This window comes from Toxorhynchites rutilus, chromosome 3, assembly GCF_029784135.1.
Source record: "Toxorhynchites rutilus septentrionalis strain SRP chromosome 3, ASM2978413v1, whole genome shotgun sequence".
NCBI classification, from domain to species: domain Eukaryota; kingdom Metazoa; phylum Arthropoda; class Insecta; order Diptera; family Culicidae; genus Toxorhynchites; species Toxorhynchites rutilus.
The window spans coordinates 210554323-210579492 of NC_073746.1; the positions used below are offsets into that span (position 1 = coordinate 210554323).

At 39.9% G+C, this 25170-nt stretch overlaps 1 protein-coding gene, 3 long non-coding RNA genes and 1 pseudogene across 7 annotated transcripts in view; 1 reads left to right on the plus strand and 4 right to left on the minus strand.

Moving 5' to 3' along the window:
* LOC129775415 (uncharacterized) overlaps positions 1–20988 on the minus strand; it is a 39980-nt gene extending 18992 nt beyond the window's left edge. The window contains exons 1-5 of one of the 4 annotated variants that reach the window (XM_055780155.1): positions 20797–20988; positions 20307–20478; positions 1870–2182; positions 1557–1812; positions 1179–1250 (exon numbers count right to left, since the gene is read on the minus strand). In XM_055780155.1, coding sequence (XP_055636130.1) covers positions 1179–1250; positions 1557–1812; positions 1870–2074 — 533 coding nt within the window. In that variant the 5' untranslated portion in view covers positions 2075–2182; positions 20307–20478; positions 20797–20988. Of the gene's footprint in view, positions 1–1178; positions 1251–1556; positions 1813–1869; positions 2183–20306 lie in introns of all 4 variants that reach the window. The other 3 variants (XM_055780156.1, XM_055780154.1, XM_055780157.1) reach the window with 3 other exon arrangements.
* Positions 13905–14033, minus strand: LOC129781004 (U4 spliceosomal RNA; annotated as a pseudogene).
* Positions 20989–21417: 429 nt separating the features above from the next.
* Positions 21418–22589, minus strand: LOC129775433 (uncharacterized). Its single transcript, XR_008742950.1, has 3 exons — positions 22306–22589; positions 21807–22246; positions 21418–21750 (listed from the first exon to the last, which is right to left on the minus strand). It is a non-coding gene; the product is annotated as an uncharacterized LOC129775433 (long non-coding RNA).
* Positions 22590–22981: 392 nt separating this feature from the next.
* LOC129775438 (uncharacterized) lies at positions 22982–23930 on the minus strand. Its single transcript, XR_008742956.1, has 3 exons — positions 23892–23930; positions 23398–23832; positions 22982–23341 (listed from the first exon to the last, which is right to left on the minus strand). It is a non-coding gene; the product is annotated as an uncharacterized LOC129775438 (long non-coding RNA).
* A 145-nt stretch (positions 23931–24075) lies between these two features.
* LOC129775435 (uncharacterized) lies at positions 24076–25089 on the plus strand. Its single transcript, XR_008742952.1, has 3 exons — positions 24076–24181; positions 24241–24674; positions 24731–25089. It is a non-coding gene; the product is annotated as an uncharacterized LOC129775435 (long non-coding RNA).
* The last annotated feature ends 81 nt before the right edge of the window (positions 25090–25170 follow it).

Consider the following 25170-nt stretch of genomic DNA (forward strand, 5'->3'; position numbering starts at 1 on the left):
GTGCATACGACTAGAGAGAAGCCAAGTTTTTCTGACAACCAGAAAATGGAAGGAATTTCAAATAAAATGTTGGATTTCTTCGCATCAAAAGATTCTTTCCATTGTCCTTCAATGAACACGAATATGCTTTTCAAATAATTCATAGTCATTGGAAATTAATTCGAATATGTTATTATATCTTGTTCAGACAGATTGGAAAAAACAAGTGTCAGGAAGTAAAAAATTGTAATTACTAAACCTTTCATGATCGAATTCATATCCAACCGTGGTCTTTCATTAACTGCAAGTACCTTTTTTCAAAATCACGCTAACCCATTTGACGTTGAAACATATTTATAGACAACCAAGAATTGTACTTGAAAATACATACTAACTGATTATTTTTGGTAAGTAAAATACTTTCCAAGACATAAAACCGGTGTGTTTTATTGTACAGGTTTATTGGAGAGAAATCTACCGAATAAACGAGATGATTCAGTCTCTGGAAAAAATGAAATTGTAGAGTTGTAGAAAAACAATTGGGGAGAATGATTTGATACTACTAAAACTACACAGCTTCAGACTTTAAGTACGAGTAAATCGAAATCAGAATTATGTTACTTTATCCGACCTGACTGAACACCGACCACTTGTAATAATGCTACCAATCCTGTAATTGAAGTGATCTAAAGACAAAACACTTACAGTTTTAAACAATTGTAATAACTGATACATTGCTGAATCAGTTTCAAATATCACAGACAAAATAAAACAAATAGGATTGCAACATAAGCGTAATAATATCCCGGAAACTAAATAGTACATGATCTATTTAAAACCTATATCATCGTGAATATTTTGAACCTCTCTTGTTTTTATCTCTTTGCAAACCTATTTCATGTCACACACTCATTGAGCTATTCTCCACTACCATTGTTGCACACAAACGTGCGGAATTTGTTTATAACGCACAGAAAGTACAAAACAGAAGCTATACCATATTACACATTGTTCGCATGCTGAAACCAGAACTAAAGTATATTCAAGTGAAAGAGAAACAGGGAAAGTAATACATATGAGTATCGCAATTCAAAATCAGGTTGTTGTACACATGGTTTGTCACCGTAAACCGAAAATACAAAATCAAAAATCTAAACGATAAGAACGGAAACGAAATCAGTACTAGTCTGGATCATTACCCTGTCAATTGTATCGAGTCCAATTGTTCCAAATTTAATTTCTTCGGTTTGCCAAATTTGTCCTTTTGCAAGCTTTACAGAAATATTTACAGAATTGTTATGAAATACATTTTAGTTTACGTACACGAAATGGCAGTTAAGAGATAATAATCGGATAGAAATTGAATCATGAAGTCAAAGCGAAAACCAAGTTTAAAAAAAAATTAGTTCGAAATATAAAGCAATCTCACTTCGTTGCCGATGTGTGATATTTACACAAAATAATGCGGGTGCTCTTTTGTTTTGCCAATTATTTCAACGCATGTATCTGAACCGAATAATAAGTGTGTAACTTATATTTCGAATGGAACGTATGGCAGCTGTTGGTTTTAAACATACCCTCGTTCGCGCAACGATCGTAGTTGAGCGTTATTCAGCAGCCGCGGTTCACCCGATCCATCCGCCGCTACTGCGTCCAACTCGTCGAACGGAGGAGCGATGAATAGGTCACGCAGATTGATCGGGCGTGACTTTCGATTAGTACCAGCCGTGCTGTTATTGTTATTAGTACTAATAATAGCATTTCCTCCACCTTCACTGCGGCTTCCAGTACCTGTGATTGCACCAGGGCCTGAAGAAAGCGGTGTAGGCAGATCTGTGAAAATTTAAATTATAGAACATTTGGAAATTCAAAAAAATCTTAACAACTTACTGATAGGAAACGTTTTCCAATGATATAGAAATTGCTCCGCAACAGCTTTGACATGTTCGATCAGCTGTTCTACTTCCGGTGGTGCACCAATAAGATTGATTTGAAAATGAACCGGCTCTCTCTCGGGCGGCAGCAATGTGTTCGGACGTACAAGGGCAGGTGCAGCAGTGCCCATTGGAAGCGTTGCTGTGTCACCAGTCTCCATTGTTTCGTTCTCGGTCTATCGATTGTGTCAAGTGCGTCAAGTTTGTCAGTTAAAACTGGCATACGCGCCAGTGAATGCTCTTTATTCTCAAGCCATCCTAATGATCATCTGAAAAGGGAAAATTAAGAAAAAAAAATAACTGTCAGTACAACACAAACGGATGGAATTCTTTCCTAAAGTTTTCTTAACGCTTCAACTGAATGACATCAGTACTTGGAGAAATTAATCATTATAATTGTATGCACATGAAGCGCGCACCTATTCATTCACCCAGAGTGAACATTTATGTGTATACCATCATCGTTTGTTAGAAAAATGTTAGTGAAATGATTGTAGGCTTCAAGATTGCCATGCAAATGCACCTTTCTTGCAACAACTAATATTCCGAATGATCGGTTCATTAAAATTAAGCTTTGTTATCGTGTATACTAGAAACAAAAGAAGACTTGCATATTGTTTCGATAAACTAACTAGCGGCAAAATTATATCAGTTTTAATTTCTGTTTCTAGTGTGTAAAATATCGAGCTATCATGAAACATTAGAAATAATACTTCAATAGTAAATTGTGTATTCCAAAGGTAAAAATCACAAAAAACTATCAGGTCTGTAGGTACCGAATTTAGCGACTGCCAAACATATTGTGTAGTACATAAATAGGATGGGAGGTGTTGACCGTTTCGATCAAAAGAGAAAACCCTATGAGGTTGGAAGAAAAAGTAAGAAGTGGTGGATGCGAATTTTCTATTTATGCATGGATTTGGATATCACAAATGCACATTTGTTGTACTCTTCTAACAGTCGCATCCGAAACCCTTTGCGTCAGTTTCAGTGCAGATTGAAGCTGGCACGGGACCTCGTAGGTAGTTATACATGCCGAAAGCGAAGTATACAAGCCGAGCCGAAATATGCTGCAAAAAAAAACCAAAAATGTCATCACACCACCAGAAAAAACGAGTTCCAGACAACCTATGTCTTACGGATGTTGGAAGTCATCAGTTGGAGCAGCTACCAGAATACCGCCGCTGCCGCTCGTGTAGTACGAAAACCAGGAATAAAAGATCAAAAATACAATGTACTAAGTGTAAGATAACGCTTTGTGCAACACCGTGTTTCAGATTGTTCCATGAAGAGCAGAATCTTTCATAAAGTGCTCCAGCCAATAGTGGCAAAATTATTGTCATATTTCAAAATGTTTTCATAAGAATAATCAAAGGTGTAATAACCTGAAAATTTTTAGTATAGGGGTTTTCACCAATTACGGAACGCCAAAAATTGAACTGAATTGACTTCTTTCCTCCTCTGCGAAACGTTTTTTTCTTTACTAAATGCATTCAAAATATCGTATCATCATAGTCCCTCCCTCCCGCAAAAAAAATGACAGCTCTATCAGTCGAACTCTAACCGTGATGGCGAAAACAGTGAAGCTACTCCGTTCAGAAGTGTGCGCCTTCAAAGAACGGTACTCCGCCGCGCCGTAAACGGACATCGTGCGGCACATCGTGGACGTCGGATACGCCCGTTCCGGCATCTACAACATCTTGACACTATTGGACAACAATCAGGGCATCGAAAAAAAGTCCGGTTCCGGACGACCCTGAGCGACAAGAAGCTCCAAGGATGCTGAAGAGAAAGATCGAGGGAAAAGTGGCTACACCGCTGCGTGCGCTTGGTCGGAAGGTCGGTGCAACCGGCCAAACAGTGAAAAAGTGCCTGGCGAACATGGACATTAGGGTGGCAATGGATGTATGGGAAAAATTTCATTGTCGAATTTCAAAAACCGACCATGTACATTTTGTTTATTGGTCCAAAAAATGATCTGTGCCAAGTTTAAGCTCGATCGGACATGATTTAGGGATGCCTCAAAGCGCTCAAAGTTTTGATTTTTTGACCCTCGAAAATCTTCCAAGGAAATCGGAAATCGAATTTTTTTTTCGATGCCAAATGACTTTAAAAAATCGACCTTTTGGGACTTAGCATTGGAGAGGCAATGAAGGTATGGGAAAAAATAATTATCGAATTTAAAGAACATTTTGTTTCTATCCACTCACGAGACGCGACACGAAACTAGGACACAACATTTATAATCCTTTAATCATTAAAAGGGTTAAAATTATCTTAATTACCTTAGATGGGCAACATCGAGCCCGAAGCCGGTCTATATATAAATTAACACGTTCGTGTATGGTTCAAAAACTCACACTATATGCAATCCACTTGAAGGAATGTTGTTAAGACATAAAAATTTGAAGAAAAAAAATTAAATAAAATATGAACATATGCAAAAAATGATTCTTCATATGGTTCTAGAGCATTTCAGAAATTGAGCTTCGAATGAGAATCAACTATTTTGCATTAAATTTGTTCCGAACTTTTCGAGTTTTTAACGCGTACACGAACAGAACATTTATATACAGGAAACCCTGTTTTTGTGCGATTTTCTGCTCTTATGTGGTTTTCTTTGTGCGTTTTTCTGTGCGGTATATGAAAAGAAGCATATTTGACGAAGTTAACATGCAACTAAAAGCACAACACAGCCACGCGCAATCGAAAAGGTAAACTGTCTTATCGCAAAGCAGGGAAACAAAAGGGAATCGAACGGTAAACGGCGTGCATTTGAGTTATTCTCTTGGGGGAAACTTTTTTATGCGATCCCTTTCTATCGCACAAAAAAGTTTTTTTCGCATTGTGTACCGAACACGTTTTTTTAAAGCTACTGGAGAAGTTTTGCACGATTTTTTGGTGCGTTCCCTATTCCCCGCACAAAACAAGGTTTGCCTGTAGATAGATAAAGGAAACAGATAAATTTTAAATCATTTTAAAACAAAATTTTAGCTCACGATTTTCTCTAACACTTGCAAAAGTAAGTGTTTCTATCACATGGTCGATGTTAATTCAGACCGGACCATGTGACATTTTTATGATTTCGAGAAAAACGAGTATAGACAAAAAGAAAAACGAAAAAAGAAAAGTTTGGTGCTATACGGGGTTTCCATAGAGCATTCGAAACAATTTCGATACTATATTTCTGCTGCACGCGCGATTTTCCAAATCTGATTATCCGTTCTATGTGGTCGGTGTTAAGTCATAGGGGACCAAAGTCGCAAAATTGAAAAATTTCGAGTTATTGATTGCATTAGTTTAAACATTTCTTCTTCTTCTTCTTTTTGGCGTTAAAGCTTTAAACTTTTCAATTCATTCGCCTATTAAGTTTAGCATTTCGTATGCTATGTACTTGCTATGTACCTTACCAAATATGTGTTGCATGTAATATGGCCAAGCAAACCATTTGTCATGACAATTGTCATGCGTAAATGCGAAAACAGAATAGAAACATACGGTATGAGGCATGATGTCGACGCCAACCTCTCTCAGTTTCTATTCTGTTTTCGCATTTTCGCATGACAATTGTCATGACAAATGGTTTGCTTGAATATGGCACTATTATTTGCGTAGTTAGATTATTCTATTCTTATATTTCGTATTGTACCCTACAATAACATGTTGCATGAATGGACCCTAGTTGATTCCTTTCCACAAACAACTTTTTTTTTACTCCGGCATTAGCTTCCCCATATGATTGAACTAACAGTACAGGTGCATCGGAATGTGAAATGGGAAACAAAAACCATATCAGTTGGTCTTATTCTAGATGAAGATTTTACAGGCCGCTTCAGACCTGCTCTAGAGTTGAAGTGGAACGCAAGAGAACGCAGCTGTATATGACGCCATAAGTTGTTTTATTTCTTTTATCTCGCCCCGAACAATAAGAAAAAATCTCCATCGGCGTATCAACGTAAAATGGAAATAAGTATCTCCGGCGCACACTATAGCCAAAAACACATTTTCTCCAATACTGAACAACTTCGCTTATGTTTATGCGACTTTGCACACGACAACCTTGGTTCGAGTATCATTTGTGTTCATCAGTTGATAGCTTGAATCAATTAACGGGATTATCTTTTCTCTTCGTGTGATGCAAAATACGCTAAGCTGGTTTTTGAAAACAAATTGAAAGAACAAAACTGCGAGGTAGGAAATATTCAAATTTGGCCAAAAGGTTTTATAAATTCTCTTCTCATAATAGGTAATTCAATTACAAATATAGTATGTAAATTCAGTGCTTAAACTGATGATCTCAGGCTGATGTAACGGTAGATTTGTCTGATTCCGTGACTTACAATTCGTACAGTACACATCGAGGTTGCGTATGATCTATCGACGGAGAGCTGTATCGCCTGCATATGTCGCTTCATCTGTCGAAACAAAAAAAAAAGCAAAAGAAAGAAAACATCTGCCCACACTCACCAAACACACTAAGTTAGTTGAAGAGACGAAGCCTGTCCAATCCGGACACTTGGTCATTTTGATCGACGACAGTAGACGAAATGGGAGGATACGAGGCCGAATTGTAGAAGTGACTCCGAGCAGCAATGGACTAATCCGGAGACCTGTCTCAAAGCTGGCGGTGCTGGCTGTAGATAGACGTGGTGAGATTGATGGTTCCATTCATTCCCACGGGGAATGTTTCGATAGGAAATTGTGCCATAATTTACCTGAAATCTATATTTGTAAGTAGCTTCCAGGTTAAGATTGGGCGATCGTTACAAAAACTTGACAGATCGATTTTCTAAACCTCGTGGGATCGATCCACTGAATAAATCGGTACCAAAGAATCGATTTTTGCCGAATCGATCTTTGAAAAATGAAATGCTTTTTTTTTACAATTTATTTATTTATCCTTTATGAGAACCATGTCTCTTTTAAACAGGGAATACAAATTTCATTTTTATATTCAAACATCAAAAGCATTTTATTTTGTTCCTTGCTATGAAGGCCACAAAAAACTTTAAAGCCCAGAAAAAATACATTTTCCAGGGCATTCCATGTTCACTGTCAGCCTAGTGAATGTGATGATTTTAATATGACTTGTGACCGTATGTTTTGTGATGACCGAACTTACACAACTGCTTTCCCTAGGTTTACAACTAGGATTGGGCAATCTTTAAAAAAATTCGATCTTGACGGATCGATTCTCAAAACAGCGTAGAGATGAATTCACCGTTTATATCGCTACCACAGACTCGATCTTTGGAAAATTTGACGCCTTTATTCAATTCATTAATTTTTTATTTTATTTATTGAAATACAAATCTTGATTTTAGTGTCAGTTCTATAAAAAACCTTTCGACTAGAACTGATGTAGCCATCCAGTTCAGTGATCGTACGAGCTACTGGTTGCAGTACGTACGCGCCCCTCAGTAGCTGCTGCTAGTTCTGATCCTGTCAGCGCCAGTACGGAAGTAAATCATAGAAGAACCAGACATACTTGTTAAAACAAATTAGTGAAGCGATCCAAATGTTGGCAGAATTTGGTAGGTGATCTTAGGTGAGACTAAAATCGATGTACACTGAACTGCCCATGTTTGTATAGGAGACGTAAACGACAAAATGAACAAAATCGACTTTTTCGCTGTTTCGCATTCTACACAATGTAATACGTTTGCTCAACATGCAAACAAACATTTTTTGTTCAAAAACATTTGAGCAATTTTGAAAAAACGTTTTCGAAAAATATCACTGTTTGTCCGCATAACGGACGTAGTTCCATACAGCATTCATACATCGTTCGAAAATCAACAATTGTCAGTATTATGTGCTATAAGCTAAATCTACATTTGAATCACATTCTTTGTAGAGTCCAAACATGTCTGTCACGATAGTGTCTTATTACTTAGTGTTTCCTAATAACTAATAATGTGTATAAGAAACCATTGAAACGCTGCTCATATAATTACTATTTTCTGTACACGATGAACAAAGAGAAGCAATTGTATTTTTTAATGTTATAATTACCTAAATTTCTGCATTTGGATCTTCTAGTAGATAATTAAACAATCAGATCAGTAGTAAAATTAAAATAATAATGGTTCTTAGCATTTTAACTCCTCGGATTCAACATTGAATTATTCCATATACTCAGCATTTACTCATGCCGTTGGAGTAAGTCACTCCACTATCTTTCGGCGATTGATCGTGATATCGGTAAATCATGTTGCTAAAATTACCAATATTGCAGATTGGCTTTACAATCTCAATTAATTGAACCTATTGTTCTTATCATATCCCAGAGTATTCTTCAGGAAAAAAGTACTATCATAGACTCGCAACAAATCAAGAGCACCCTTTCCAGACATTTCACTAAATTTCTTTCAAATCTTTTTGAATTTATCCGATAAGAACTGAAACTACCGACGAAGACGTTTTGACTATTATCGGAATTGTAAATATTAAATATTAACGCTACAAGCAGAGCAACCCGGTGATTATGTCTAGCTAAAGGGTGTGTCACATCAAATTGCATCACGGATAAACGCTGTAGAAATTCGCCGAGTAGACCGATCCTTTTGAAAATTTTAGACAGTAAAATAAAAACTATTAAACAACTTTTGGCATTTTCTTTTTATTCATACTTCGAGCCCAAGCCCGTATGCTCGCACCTTCCTCTTTACCCCGTCCATAAGGTTCTGTACAACGACAGGTTGTAGTTTTTTTTGAACAGAAATCCATTTTCTCTTGAAGTCCGCCTCCGATTTGACAACTTTTGGGTTCTTCCGGAGGGCCTGCTTCATAATCGCCCAATATTTCTCTATTGGGCGAAGCTCCGGCGCGTTGGGCGGGTTCATTTCCTTTGGCACGAAGGTGACCCCGTTGGCTTCGTACCACTCCAACACGTCCTTTGAATAGTGGCACGAAGCGAGATCCGGCCAAAAGATGGTCCGGCCCTCGTGCTACTTCAATAGTGGTAGTAAGCGCTTCTGTAGGCACTCCTTAAGGTAAACCTGCCCGTTTACCGTGCCGGTCATCACGAAGGGGGCGCTCTGCTTTCCGCAAGAGCAGATCGCTTGCCACACCATGTACTTTTTGGCAAACTTGGATAGTTTCTGCTTGCGAATCTCCTCCGGAACGCTGAATTTGTCCTCTGCGGAGAAGAACAACAGGCCCGGCAGCTGACGAAAGTCCGCTTTGACGTAGGTTTCGTCGTCCATTACCAGGCAATGCGGCTTCGTCAGCATTTCGGTGTACAGCTTCCGGGCTCGCGTCTTCCCCACCATGTTTTGCCTTGCGTCGCGTTTAGGAGCCTTCTGAACGTTGTATGTACGCAGGCCCTCCCGCTGCTTGGTCCGCTGGACGAATGAACTTGACAAATTCAGCTTATTGGCGACATCCCGGACCGAACTTCTCGGATCACGTCTGAACTGCTTAACTACGCGCTTGTGATCTTTTTCACTGACGGAGCATCCATTTTTGCCGTTCTTCACCTTCCGGTCGATGGTTAGGTTCTCGAAGTATCGTTTTAGTACTCTGCTGACCGTGGATTGGACGATTCCAGCATCTTACCGATGTCCCGATGTGACAACTCCGGATTCTCGAAATGAGTGCACAGGATTAATTCACGACGCTCTTTTTCGTTCGACGACATTTTTCCAAATTTACGAAAAATTGACAGTGAAGCATGGCCAACGTGATCTATATTTGTTTATTTGTTTATTTGTTCTGGCATCAACAGACTACAGTGATCCAAATGATACAATTATCTAACTCTAATTAATTCTAAAAACCGTTGTTTCAATGTAACACGCGAAATGTTAAAATCAAACGCCGTAGAAACTGTGTTGAATGCACGCTGAAGGCTTGCTATTGCTGTGTACATGCCATAATTCGTTCGCCGAAGTATGGTCCGCAGAAAAGGAACTCTCCGCAACCGTCGAGGTGGTACGTTGAGATTTAGGTGGCTTAAAATTTCTGGAGAATCGACGCGACCAGTGAGTGTATCCGCTAGAAACAAAGACTTAGCTAGCTTTCTTCTGCAGTGCAGTGAATCCAGATGGATCAACAAGCATCGGGTTTCGTAACTAGGGAGCTGATGAGGATTACGCCACGGACACACATACACTCTTATCTGATTATAAGCGAAAGCTGAAGTTATAATTCCTAAAAATTAAATTTCTACAGCGTTTTTTCCGTGATGCAATTTGATGTGATGTGGCTTCCTCGCACACCTTGATCCGGAACAGGTAATTTACGATGACTTTTCGGCACGAATGTTGTCTTTCAAATGTTCAAGAGTTTGCGAAGAGTTGGCATAGACACGGTCTTTCGCATAACCCCACAAAAAAAATCTAGCGGGTTCAAATCGCATGATCTGGACGGCAAATTGGCATTACCAAAACGCAAAATTATGCGTCCCTCAAATTTCGTTCGCAATATGGCCATGTTCGGTCGTGTTGTGTGGCACGTGGCGCCGTCCTGCTGAAACCACATGTCATCCGTATCCATATCTTCAATTTGTGGCAAAAAAAATCGATTAACATGCGGCCATAGCTCCACCAGACCATAATGCGCACCAAACAGTGACTTTTGGCGGATGCAATGGCCTCTCAACAATCACGTGTGGATTTTCTGAGCCCCATTTACGGAAATTTTGGGTGTTCACATAGCCACCGAGCTCGAAATGTGCCTCATCGCTGAAGAAAATTTGATGCGAAAATTCAGCATTTTGCTGCTGTTGTTCGTTCACCCAATCGACGTATGCCCGACGCATTCCATGGTCACCACGCTCTAATTTTTGTACCAGTTGGACTTTATATGGATGTAGGTGCAAGTCCAAATGCAAAATTCGCCACAATGATGTGTTTGACAAGCCCAATTGCTGAGCACGTCGTGGAATCGAAACATTCGGGTCATCCTCCACACTGGCAGCAACAGCAGCAAGATTTTCGGCCGAACGCACATTACGATGATGCACAGGTTTCACAATATCCGCTACGGATCCAGTTTGTTCGAATTTACGCACTACATTAGCGATTTTGTGCTCTGTAGGCTGTCCATGACGACCAAAATCCGTCCGTAATGCTCGAAAAACATTTGCCGGTTTTTCATCATTTTTATAGTATAATTTAACAAAATTAACACGTTGTGCGATGCTAAAACGATCCATATTGTAAAATGGCAGACATTCAACTAACGATATGACGCTTTGGTTGACAGCTATGTCAAACGGTTGTCAGCGCAGAGCTGTATACTTTCGGAAGCCCGAAATGGAAAACCCTGTATATTTAGAAAACTTCAATTGAACTCTTTCAAAGTTGTGAAGTGGTCCTGAAAAGAACCGGTTTGGTGTTATGTGGACCTAAACTGAGTGATTGCCGGATGGTTTAATTGGTGAGTCCATTTGTGGATCTGAAAAAATAATTGGTATGAATAAAGCCATGACAAGATCTATGTAAAATGTGTGTGTGTATGTGTGTGGTGGCTGCTCCGATGCATCAAACGGAACCAATTTTCGATACTGGTACTTTCTTTGTCGCCTTCTCATCTCCTCCTGATGGATCGGCTCTTCTGCGCTCCCTCACAGTTCGAAACATACTGAATACGTTTCAGGTCAGGTAATGAATCAATCGATCCCTCGTCTTGCAACGATGTTGTCCAGTCAGTGCCCTCACGAAGAATGAATGCGTTTCACCACCAGAATGTCGCTTAAGAATGCTTTTTGTCCGTGATTGAATCGAGAGGAGGTATGGTTCACGATAGCAATTTGTAAGGCTAACTAGAGGCGAATAAACTCTCTGAGTTTGATACTTTCAGAGACTAAGCAATAATCGATTGAAAATTATATGATTTTCGCAATGCGAAACATTTTCCGTTGTGTGCGCATTCAATATTGGATAGAAAAATATTCTACTGATGGGGAAGAATAATCTTCAGAAGCTTTCCCGCTAATTGCACTTGATTGAAAAATCACAAAACCAAATGTATTTGGTCGCAGTATTATATGGATAGTAAACATTTTAATAAACTCCTTCACTTGAATGTAATTTTCAATTCCAAGTGGAACTGGCAGATTATCTTTCAGCAACGATGACATCTTTTCGGATTTTTCTCGATCGTGTCTGTGTATGTTTATGGCGGCTGCTCCGATGCCTCAAGCGGAACCAATTTTCGATGCTGGTACTTTCTTGTTCGTCTTTTCGGTGGCATCACTCTCCTCCTGATGGATTCCCTTTCTGGCATAGGGTACACAAACAGGCTCTTGGTGACACTGTTCATCAGCGCTTTCATGATGAACGAAGTTAGCTTCACCACAACAAGCTCCAATCGCTCTTCAATTATAACTGAGTGGATTTCCGACCGGCGTTTGTTTACATATCTATTGGTGATTTCAATAGCTTGTTTTTGTTCAAAAAGTAACAATCATATAACGCGTAGACATTTGATCTTTCGAATGAAGTGTTTATCATACCATTTCGTTCAGTTGTTTAGGAGCTATTAACGCTCAAAATCTCGGTCTCCGGCGCAACGCTTTCGTTTTCGAAACTTTGATTTTACACCCCGGTATAGAAATGAAAAACGTAGTCCTACGTCAATAATGGATGAAAAAGATCGATTTTCGAGATTTTTTTTGAATATCGATCCAAGATCGCCCAATCCTATTCTCAGTATTTGAATTTAGTTACCTATTTATCGATTTTCGCGATTTTTTTTGAATATCGATCCAAGATCGCCCAATCCTATTCTCAGTATTTGAATTTAGTTACCTATTTACTTATACAGGTCGGACTCGATTATATGTGATTCGATTATATACAACTTTGGACTCGATTATATACAATTTGAAAAAAATACATTTCAAATATGACTTGTTTCAATGAAAAATGTAACCTTTGAACGTTAAAGTGGAATTTAAGTGGGTATTATATGTACAGTGGGGTAAAAATAATGATTTTTGAAGATTTTGCTTGAATTTTCACCAGGAATTGTTTATATCGATATTGCAGCGAAATTAAGAAAAATTGAAGTTGGGTGACAGAAACAAATTGTAGAATGGTTTGAGAACTTTAATTTGATTGATAGAAACAGTCAAGTCAAGTCAAGGGGTCTGCCATACAAATTGAACACAAATTCCTACATTACTCGAGAATTAATCAAGCAAATGAAACCAAATTAGGCATATTGAGGTTTTAGGGTGCAATAAATGTGTTTCTATGGTGGTTAAATTCTCCACCCCCTCTCTAAGGGGGTCTGCCACACAAATGAAATGCAAATTTCTGAATTACACGAGAATTAATCAAGCAAATGAAACCAAATTAGGCATATTGAGGTTTAAGGGTGCAATAAATGTTTCTATGGTGGTTAGATTCTCCACCCCCTCTCTAAGGGGAGCTGCCATACAAATGAAACAAACATGACAATTGAAAATTTTCGGAAAACTCTGAAGGAAAAAAGGAAAACTTGGAATATTAAATTCCCATATGTTCTACAATTACATAGTGACAAGTGCTGTTAGTCCATTTGATGTTTGCGCTAGCGAAATTGGTCTTTGTTCGAAACTGGAAATGGATTTTAATGTGATGAAACGCACTCCTATATCTTCTTCTATCTATACCAAAAAAAAAGGATCGCCAAATGTGCTGATAAGAGCCAAACTCGACAAAGGAATTGTTCGATTTAGGGCTGTCTTCATTCTATCATATTTTCTGTATCAAACGTTTATTCCATGTACAAAGAAACATGTTACTTGCAAGTGGATGAAAAATCTTACTCTAGAATTGCGTCTGAAAATAATCTGATATCATAATGACGAGTTTTGGTAGAAGAATTGAAATGTTTATAGTCAAAAGTAATGTTATATGGTAGATTAGAAGATCAATCAATGAACAGTACTGGGAATGGACCCATGAACGTGCGCTTAGTAAGAAAACGTGGATGTGATAACCAAAAATAAATTTTGGGCTGAACGAAGTTTGCCGGGTCAGCTAGTAATAATATAAAACCATAATCAGAATAAAACTGTTCTAAATTCCTTGTGGAAAACATAATACACTTTTAAATATGATTTTTTTTAATTAGCAATAACCGCACATCGGTATAACCTCATTGGTTACGATACTGCGCAAAGCTAAATCGGATACTTATTCTAAAAGAGAAATTTAGTATTCGATCAAAATTTTTATTTCAAGATGTGTTTATTTCTTTCTTACATTTAACACTTTATTTGCACCATGTCACATGCCGTTTCTCTCAATTTTGTTCGTCTCAATTTTGAATATCCGGTATCTGGTATCCGGCCAAACCACTATCCGTTTCATCACTAATATACTAATATAGAGTGTTCGAAGCTAATCAAAAAGGTTAAACGCGTTATTATTTCGAAATAGATGCTGTGAATGATCAACAAAATATTATCTTTCATTCAAAACAATAACCAATAAAATCTGAATTTCTTATGCAAAAAACCCGATGTTTGAATTTTAATAGAGCATACACCCATACCTCGCTATACGGCCGCTTTTTATACGGCATTTCGCTATAACGGCCCTCTTCAGTTCAGGCACATTTTCGATTTACGACCTAAAATGTTTCGTTATAACGGGAAAAAAAATCCGAGGATTGGTTCAAAAACCACTTTTGTACAGAAGTGAAAAAATATTTGCGAGACAATAACTTAAGCAACATACAAATTAGGTATGTATTAGGTAGGTAGGTAGGTATGTACACATATTCCATGTAACATGAAGTTGTTTCATTTTTGTTTAAAGATTATTGTTGGTTATTATGTATTGTATGTTTTTTGTTTATGTTATGGTTTTTTTTATTATGTATTTATTGTATTGTATTGTATTATGTAATTTTTGATTAAAATGAAATAAAAATAAAAAGATAAAATGCATTTTGAATGATAAACCATGATACATATTTAACATGGTTTGGAACCGATCTGAATGAATTTGTTGTTGATACCTTGCGACAATATAATCACAGTAGGTGTCGATGTGAAGCAAATAACGAAGTAGCCTTATATAACTGTTAGCTGAATAAAATTTTCATTACTGTTCCAACTGTCAATCGGAGTAGTTTGTTCTACGGCTTTAACCAATTCACAAGAGGTTATGGGCCCAGTCCCAGTGAAATCAAGTTTCAAGCAATTTTTTCAAAAACGAACATGAATTCAACAAGTTTCCAGACAGGCGGAGGAGATGCTGCACCAATCCGGATGTACAATCCAACAAGTCTGCCGTCCATACCACTTCTGCTAGGCCGTGAGAACTGGCCGACGTGGAAGTTTGCGGTCCAGACGTTCTTGGAACTGGAAGACCTTTGGGAAGCAGTAAAACCGAAGCAGAATGAAGACGGAACTATGGCGGTCGTGGATGCGTTGAAGGACCGGAAAGCCAAGGCGAAAATAATTCTCCTACTGGATCCGGTAAATTACGTACATGTGAGGGAAGCTACTTCTGCGAAGGACGCTTGGTCAAGGTTGGAAGCAGCGTTCGAGGACACCGGATTGACCCGGAAAGTTGGCCTGCTGAGAAAACTGATAACAACGTCCCTAGCTACTGGTGACTCCATGGAAACGTTCATCAACAGTATCGTAGAAACGGCACACCAGTTACGAGGAATCGGATTTGCAATTAGCGACGAGTGGATCGGAACTCTTCTACTGGCGGGATTGCCTGAAGAATACCGTCCAATGATTATGGCTCTCGAGAATTCCGGAGTGGCAATTACCGGGGACATAATAAAAACCAAACTGCTGCAGGAAATTCGAGTACCTTCGTCGAGAGCTGCATACGCAAGTAACAGGCCTTGGAAGAAACCAGTCAAGAAGAATGACGAACAAGAACCGAATTCGTCGTCATCCAGCAAAGGACCAAAATGTAGGCGATGTCATAAATTTGGCCATATTGCGAAGGAATGTTATTCAAATCCTGCCAAGAAAGGAAATGCCTGGTGTACGGTACTGTCGGCGTTTAAGGAAAATGACAACGACTGGTACTTCGATTCAGGTGCTTCAAATCATTTTGCCAAATCGGAGCGGTTCTTGGAGAGCTCCTCGAGTAGCAGTGGCACAGTTGTTGCCGCCAACAGAGGAACAATGAAGGTAATCGCAAAAGAAAGCATGAAATTGAAGCCGGAATGCTGTCCAGATGACACTATTGTAGTGCAAAATGTCCAAGTGATTCCGGAACTTTCGACTAATTTACTTTCGGTGAGTCAGATTATTAAACGTGGCCATACAGTAACGTTCAGCAAAGATGGCGTTAAAGTCATCAATCCGGATGGTGAAATAATGGCTACTGGAAGTAGAAAGCGTGACCTGTTCAAGCTGGATCAGCTGCAGTCATCGGAAGCCTTGGCGTGTTCGTCTCAAGAGAGCGCGGAGCTGTGGCATAAGAGACTGGGTCATATCAACTATGACAGTCTGCAAAGGATGAAAGGTGGCCTTGTTTCCGGAGTCGAGTATGATACGTCGTCCAGGAGGAGCGAAAAATGCAAGATATGTGCTATGGGTAAGCAAACACGTTTGTCTTTTAGCAAGTCCGGATCACGAGCGTCAGATCTGTTGGAAGTCGTCCACTCGGATATTTGCGGACCTATGGAGGTGGAATCGCTAGGTGGAAGCCGATATTATTTGACGTTCACGGATGACAAATCTCGCCGAATCTTTGTGTACTTCCTGAGGGAAAAGTCTGCGGAAGGCGTTTACAATGCGTTCGAAGATTTTCGTTCCATGGCCGAGCGACAAACCGGGAAGAAAACGAAGGTGCTCCGAACCGACAATGGTAAAGAGTTTACGAATAGAAGGCTGGAAGTCCATTTGAGGCGTTTGGGAATTCGTCATCAGACAACAACGGACTACACACCGGAACAAAATGGACTGGCTGAGCGAGTAAACCGAACCATCGTCGAGCGTGCACGGTGTATGCTATTTGAAGCGGATCTGCCGAAGACGTTCTGGGCCGAAGCAACAGCAACGGCCGTGTACCTGGCTAATCGATCTCCTACTAAAGGGCACGAGATTACACCAGAAGAAATGTGGTCCGGCAAGAAGCCTAATCTGGCACATGTTCGAGTCTTCGGGTCAAAAGCAATGGTGCATGTTCCCAAACCGAAGCGAAAAAAGTGGGATGCGAAAGCGTACGAATGCATACTCACTGGATTCGAAGAAGAAACCAAGGCTTACCGTTTGTGGGACATGAAGTCCAAGAAAATTGTCAAGAGCCGAGATGTCACGTTCATCAGCGAGAGAGTAGAGCAACCGTCGTCAACTTTCAAAGCTCGATCAATGGCACCTGATCGTAAGATAGTCCGTCTAGATCTTGGTGATCCATTTACATTCGAGGAGGTCTCCGAAACTAGAGAACCACCACACGAAGAAGAAGACACAATCAATGTTGAAGAAGATGATGAAACGATAGAGGGCGACGAATCAAGCACTGATGAAGATTATGAAGATCCAGCAAATGACGTGACCTTCCCTGCGCTCCCCCCGCAAACATCTTCAAATCCACCCGAGTCACAGGTGTTGAGGCGAAGCGGAAGGGAGCGCTATCTGACAGGCAAGTTGAAAGATTTTTTCTTTTCAAGCAAAGGACTGCCCTCCGATCATTTTTCAGACAACCAACCCGAGCTTGGTACGAACGAGGGCACTGGAGGAAACTGCGACCTTCCTGAACCTGGGGCAAACGTACAACAGCAGGGACTAGCAGCCAGACGTCAACCATTGGTCAATAGAGATCCACGTAATGCACCCGAAGCCCTGAGAGGACCGAAGGCAAAACTCTGGAAGGATGCGATGGACGACGAGTATCTGTCTCTGATCGAGAACGATACATGGGACCTGGTTGAACTACCCCCGAACCGCAAGGCCATTGGTTGCAAGTGGATATTTAAAACGAAGGAGGACGAGAAGGGGAACGTAGTGCGTCATAAGGCTCGACTGGTGGTTCAAGGATTCACGCAGAAGTTCGGCGTGGACTTTGATGAGGTGTTCGCTCCTGTGGCCAAGCAAGTGACGCTCCGGACGCTCCTTACCATAGCAAAGCGGCGTGATATGCTGGTGAAACACATGGATGTCAAGACGGCGTATCTTCATGGGAAGCTGGAAGAAACCATCTTCATGAAGCAGCCAGAAGGTTACGCCTTGGGAGGTCCAAACACAGTCTGCATGCTGAAGAAGAGCTTGTATGGACTTAAACAATCTGCCCGTGTCTGGAACCAAAGCATCGACGCAGTATTCCGGAAAATGGGATTCAAGCCTTCGTTAGCGGACTCGTGTCTCTACATCCGAAAGAAGGACAACACGTTCGCCTTTATCCTGATATACGTCGACGACATGCTCATAGTGTGTCAGACTAAGGAAAAGTACAACGCAATATACCAGGCACTGCAACAAGCTTTTACCGTAACTGCACTTGGTGACGCTAAGCATTTCTTGGGTATCGAGATCGAGAGGGATGGCAACGGTTTCAAGCTCAACCAGAAACAGTACATTCTGAAGCTCGCAGGACGATTTGGTCTGCAAAACGCTAAGCCATCAAGAATACCGTTAGATCCTGCGTACCTACAGCAGAAGGAGGAGAATGAGACACATTTGCCAAACAATGCTCAATATCTGAGTCTCATCGGTGGTCTGCTGTACATTGCAGTTCAAACCCGGCCGGACGTAGCAGCAAGCGTATCCATCCTGGCTCAGAAATCAAGCTGCCCAACACAGCTGGACTGGCAAGAAGCTAAGAGGGTACTAAGGTACTTGAAATCTACCTTTGATCATAAACTACATCTTGGGTACACCGCTGCGGGACTGGAGATGTTCGCGGACGCGGATTGGGCAGGCTACCATCGGAATCGGAAGTCAAATTCCGGTTTCTTGATACGTTTTGGAGGAGGCATCATCAGTTGGGCATCCCGCAAACAGAGCTGTGTTGCGTTAAAGTCCACCGAAGCCGAGTTCGTGGCATTAACCGAAGCATGTCAGGAATTAAGCTGGATGCGGAAGTTGCTGATCGATATGGGTGAAGATGTCTCCAAGCCAGTTCCTACCTACGAAGACAATCAAAGCTGTATTCGTTTGGTGGAAAGCGACAGAATTGAGAAGCGATCAAAGCACATCGAAACCAGATATTTTTACGTACGTGACCTTCAAGAGAAGCAGCAGATCTATCTGAAGTACTGCCCCACCGAGTTTATGCTGGCAGATATTCTAACGAAGCCGCTGCAACAATTACGATTGAAGACGTTACGCGAGAAGATAGGAGTATTGCAAGATATTGTCGAGGAGGAGTGTTGATACCTTGCGACAATATAATCACAGTAGGTGTCGATGTGAAGCAAATAACGAAGTAGCCTTATATAACTGTTAGCTGAATAAAATTTTCATTACTGTTCCAACTGTCAATCGGAGTAGTTTGTTCTACGGCTTTAACCAATTCACAAGATTTGTATTAGAATAGTTGATTCCTTTTACGGCTTTTCGCTTTGCGGCCGAATTTCGTGGAACATATTTAGGCCGTAAAGCGAGGTATGGGTGTATTGGACACTGCGTTGCCGCCCAGCAACTAACCACCGCTGGATCAAAATAGTTAAAGATATGCCCATTTATACAGCTGAAAAGCACGATATCACTTCTAAGAGAATCAATTCGTTTTTTTAATTCAACGAACGTTCGGAAATATTTTATACCTTGATTGAATAAAATTATTCCTCACGCTAGCGACAAACTTTTACGCTTCGTATGTTACAAAGCTGTTCGTTTCACCACCACTATATGTCCATTTTACCCGCATCACAAAAATTGTTCTACTCTTCGATCTGTTTTATTTTCACTAAAAACAGTGGAAGACACTTTTTATGGATTTAATTTTTTATTTTTATGAACATTTTACTGATTAAATCGAAAACAGTATTTTGAATTGCAAGAAACTGCATTTAAGTTTTTCTCCAGAAATACAATCTAAGATCTACTTAACATGCGGTATTCCCCCCACCTTCCCCTTTAAAATCAATTTGACGAATAAGGTTAGAATACACAACTGCCCACATTCGCCACCTGCCTCAACCAATCATGCAGGTCACGACGTCCTACGATCACTGAACCAACACAAAATGGGTCAATTTATGGATCTAAACAATACCTCCCGTCGAGCAGTTCGTTGCAATTACCATAACAATTTACCATTTACAAAACTAATACTTTAGTTTCTCAAAAACTCATTTGAAACATGGAAACAATTCACATAAAGCTTTGTCGAAAAATACCATATCGAAATGAAAACATAAAAGACGTCATAAAAACACCCTAAGGACCGGGAGAGGCAAGAACTTTGCATTGTTCCTGGACTGTTCCATTTCGGAGCTTTATGACAACTCGGAGTCGTTTTGCACATCACTTACCTATTTAATAGAGAAAACTGGGAGAAGCACTTTTCAATGCTGTAGAAAACATTGACCCACTAAAGAAAAAACATAATCCACTCAATTTGCGTAATCCTGGAACAGCATATGGATGTATCACTTTATTCCATTTTATTCCCTCAAGAGGGATGTTATTATCAGCCGTTTATCACTGTATCGAAATAATTTTCATGAAAATCGAATTTTCTATCAAGCAAACGCATTGAACAGTAGCGCACAAGGCATTCAGCATAGCAATCAAAAACTTCACAAACACACACAATCAATGGAACTCAGCTGTCACTAACACTGTTTTCCGATAAGCAACTCTTCCCATTAACTACGTATGTATCACATCTCTCAGCAACAATAAATATGCTACTTTGCTGCGTAATGCTTTCTTTTTTATGCATCCAATTCATTCATTTCTCTAGCACATTGGAATTACATAAACACTAGCAAGGAAATATAAAACACGAAGTCGCCCTACCCTGTTTGTCATTAGAAAATAATTGAAATTACTATTGAACAGCTCTCAACATGATTTCCAGTTTCAAATAATAAAATTCTTCGCACTGGCCAAATGAACCATCTTCAAACACAAAGGTACGAGGTCGACCGATAGCGCATCATCAAGGAGCGCGATACGACGATGAAAAGAAACTGAAACGTTTGCGATCTATGCAAAGTCTCGATTCATAAAAAAGAAACAACCAATCCAAAATTGCATGTTTTGACAGTAAGGTATGAAACTTGCATGCAAGATTTCGGTGCGCCAATGTACAGTTAAAAATAAAGAAATATGATTCGAAAATTGTTGAACGACACTACCCACATTCCGTTTTGCCTGCCAAGATCGGGTCGATGAAATGTCAACAATCGACCTCAAATGCTGCCAATCGAGTTATCGACCTTTCATATGCATTCATCGAACAACTTGACGCCACTTTTTCGCCAACATGTGCAAGGCGTCGACCTGCTTGCAGCGCTGCTTTCAGCACTGCTTGCTGCTTGTTTGTATTGGTTTGTTATTGAAAATGAAAAGGAAATACATTGATCGATTTTAAGCATTTTATTGAAAAAAAATAATAAAAATCCATGTATAATAAAAATAAGGTATATAATGGAATCGGTGCATCCGGGTTGTCTGGATTGACGATTCAAATCCGACTGAGTACATTGATGAATACCTCTTTGCCCTCGATGACACAGATATGTGAAGCACGGGATCTCCGATGGGGAAAATTGCCTGAAATACTATGGCCAGGTCCTGCTGCTGTTGCTGTTGATGCTGTTCCCCGGAATAGCACCCTGGACTTAAAGGATACTGCTGCGGGAAAGCTGATGCTGTTGGCTGGTGTGACAGAAGTGGAAATAAGCAATATGGTGATGAGGGAAATCATCTTTCTCATTCGCCGATTGATTGAGTCGGATGTATTCATAGCTGAAACAAAATAAAATGATTAGTAAGTGAAAAGCAGAAATGAATTCCCTACTCACCAGTTGTATGATCCGGATAAAAATGCGAACATTAAAATATCATGCGATTACGTTCGCTTACCTCGTGTATTTTCATTCTACTATACAACGGAATCAGTGCATTCGGGTTCCTCCGGGTGGTAATTCAGCTGAGCAAGTTGATAAATACCTCCTTGTCGTTGAGTTTTCGTGTCTGAAGAGGATTTTTGAATGTGCGCGAAGCACGGAACCTCTAATGGGGAAAGTTCTTCGCAATACCATACCATGGTCAAATTCTGCTGCTGCTGCTGCTGTTAATGCTGTTCCCCGGCATTGCCAACAGGGGTTGGAGGTTACTGCAGCAGGAAAACGGATGTTGTTGGCTGCTGTGATAGAAGTGGAAATCCGCACTGTGGTGATGGGAGAAATCATCTTTCTCACTTACCGATTGATGGAAGCAAACGAGTCGAATGTATTCATAGCTGATAAGACAAGATAAAATAATTAATAATTAAAAAGCCGAAATATATTTCATACTCACCAGTTGTATGATCCATTTGTTTTTGTTTGAGATGACAGTTTAGCGGAGTGGAAAAAAGAACCACCAGTGACGCCATTTAGTTTGTTTAATTATTCAGTATTTTCGACTAACGAACTATTCGCGTTGACGATATTGGGGAAGAGGCATGACAGTATGGATTTGCAGAAGGAATGAATACACTTTTAAAATGAAAATTATGAATGAACATGATTTTTCCTTAATCAAATTAGTACTCTATGTAAGTGAAAATCACCATTGCCTACAAGTGGTGAAAAAACGTCATAAAAAAATATGTTTTGAGATAAATTTATATTATAATGACAAGTTTTTTTGAGAATATCTGAACGTCTATAGAAAATAATTCAAATTAGGGTCATGACAACGTACTTTAAGTAGGAAAAATTATGCCAAGAAAAAAATTTCATACAAATTTTAGCAATTATAAACTGATTCGGGCCGACTAATATGATAGAGAATAGTTTGCCTCATACAAACTAATGCCGTATCCAGATGTCGATACCTAATCGTCGTCATCGTGAATAGGTAACAGCGCTACGGTCGTTGTTAGGTCGATGTTTTTTTCGTCGATTGGATTGTGGGTTGTTATTGAAAATGAAAAGGAAATACATTGATCGATTTTAAACATTTTATTGAAAAAAAAATAATAAAAATCCATGTATAATAAAAATAAGGTATATAAAGGAATTGGTGCATCCGGGTTGTCTGGATTGACGATTCAAATCCGACTGAGTACATTGATGAATACCTCCTTGCCCTTGATGACACAGATATGTGGCTGAGGAGGATTCTTCAATGTGCGTGAAGCACGGGATCTCCGATGGGGAAAATTGCTCGAAATACTATCGATGGCCAGGTCCTGCTGCTGTTCCCCGGAATAGCACCCTGGACTTAAAGGATACTGCTGCGGGAAAGCTGATGCTGTTGGCTGGTGTGACAGAAGTGGAAATAAGCAATGTGGTGATGAGGGAAATCATCTTTCTCATTCGCCGATTGATTGAGTCGGATGTATTCATAGCTGAAACAAAATAAAATGATTAGTAAGTGAAAAGCAGAAATGAATTCCCTACTCACCAGTTGTATGATCCGGATAAAAATGCGAACATTAAAATATCATGCGATTACGTTCGCTTACCTCGCCTATTTTCATGCTACTATACAACGGAATCAGTGCATTCGGGTTCCTCCGGGGTGGTAATTCAGCTGAGCAAGTTGATAAATACCTCCTTGTCGTTGAGTTTTCGTGTCTGAAGAGGATTTTTGAATGTGCGCGAAGCACGGAACCTCTAATGTGGAAAGTTCTTCGCAATACCATACCATGGTCAAATTCTGCTGCTGCTGCTGTTGATGCTGTCCCCCGGCATTCCCAACAGGGGTTGGAGGTTACTGATGCAGGACGGATGTTGTTGGCTGCTGTGATAGAAGTGGAAATCCGCACTGTGGTGATGGGAGAAATCATCTTTCTCACTTACCGATTGATGGAAGCAAACGAGTCGAATGTATTCGTAGCTGATAAGACAAGATAAAATAATTAATAATTAAAAAGCCGAAATATATTTAATACTCACCAGTTGTATGATCCATTTGTTTTTGTTTGAGATGACAGCAGGCAATAGTGATTTTCACTTACATAGAGTACTAATTTGATTAAGGAAAAATCATGTTCATTCATAATTTTCATTTTAAAAGTGTATTCATTCCTTCTGCAAATCCATACTGTCATGCCTATTCCCCAATATCGTAGTTCGTTAGTCGAAAATACTGAATAATTAAACAAACCAAATGGCATCACTGGTGGTTCTTTATTCCACTCCGCTAAACTGTCATCTCAAACAAAAACAAATGGATCATACAACTGGTGAGTATTAAATATATTTCGGCTTTTTAATTATTAATTATTTTATCTTGTCTTATCAGCTATGAATACATTCGACTCGTTTGCTTCCATCAATCGGTTAGTGAGAAAGATGATTTCTCCCATCACCACAGTGCGGATTTCCACTTCTATCACAGCAGCCAACAACATCCGTCCTGCATCAGTAACCTCCAACCCCTGTTGGGAATGCCGGGGGACAGCATCAACAGCAGCAGCAGCAGAATTTGACCATGGTATGGTATTGCGAAGAACTTTCCCCATTAGAGGTTCCGTGCTTCGCGCACATTCAAAAATCCTCTTCAGACACGAAAACTCAACGACAAGGAGGTATTTATCAACTTGCTCAGCTGAATTACCACCCGGAGGAACCCGAATGCACTGATTCCGTTGTATAGTAGAATGAAAATAGGCGAGGTAAGCGAACGTAATCGCATGATATTTTAATGTTCGCATTTTTATCCGGATCATACAACTGGTGAGTAGAGAATTCATTTCTGCTTTTCACTTACTAATCATTTTATTTTGTTTCAGCTATGAATACATCCGACTCAATCAATCGGCGAATGAGAAAGATGATTTCCCTCATCACCACATTGCTTATTTCCACTTCTGTCACGCCAGCCAACAGCATCAGCTTTCCCGCAGCAGTATCCTTTAAGTCCAGGGTGCTATTCCGGGGAACAGCAGCAGGACCTGGCCATCGATAGTATTTCGAGCAATTTTCCCCATCGGAGATCCCGTGCTTCACGCACATTGAAGAATCCTCCTCAGCCACATATCTGTGTCATCAAGGGCAAGGAGGTATTCATCAATGTACTCAGTCGGATTTGAATCGTCAATCCAGACAACCCGGATGCACCAATTCCTTTATATACCTTATTTTTATTATACATGGATTTTTATTATTTTTTTTTTCAATAAAATGTTTAAAATCGATCAATGTATTTCCTTTTCATTTTCAATAACAAACC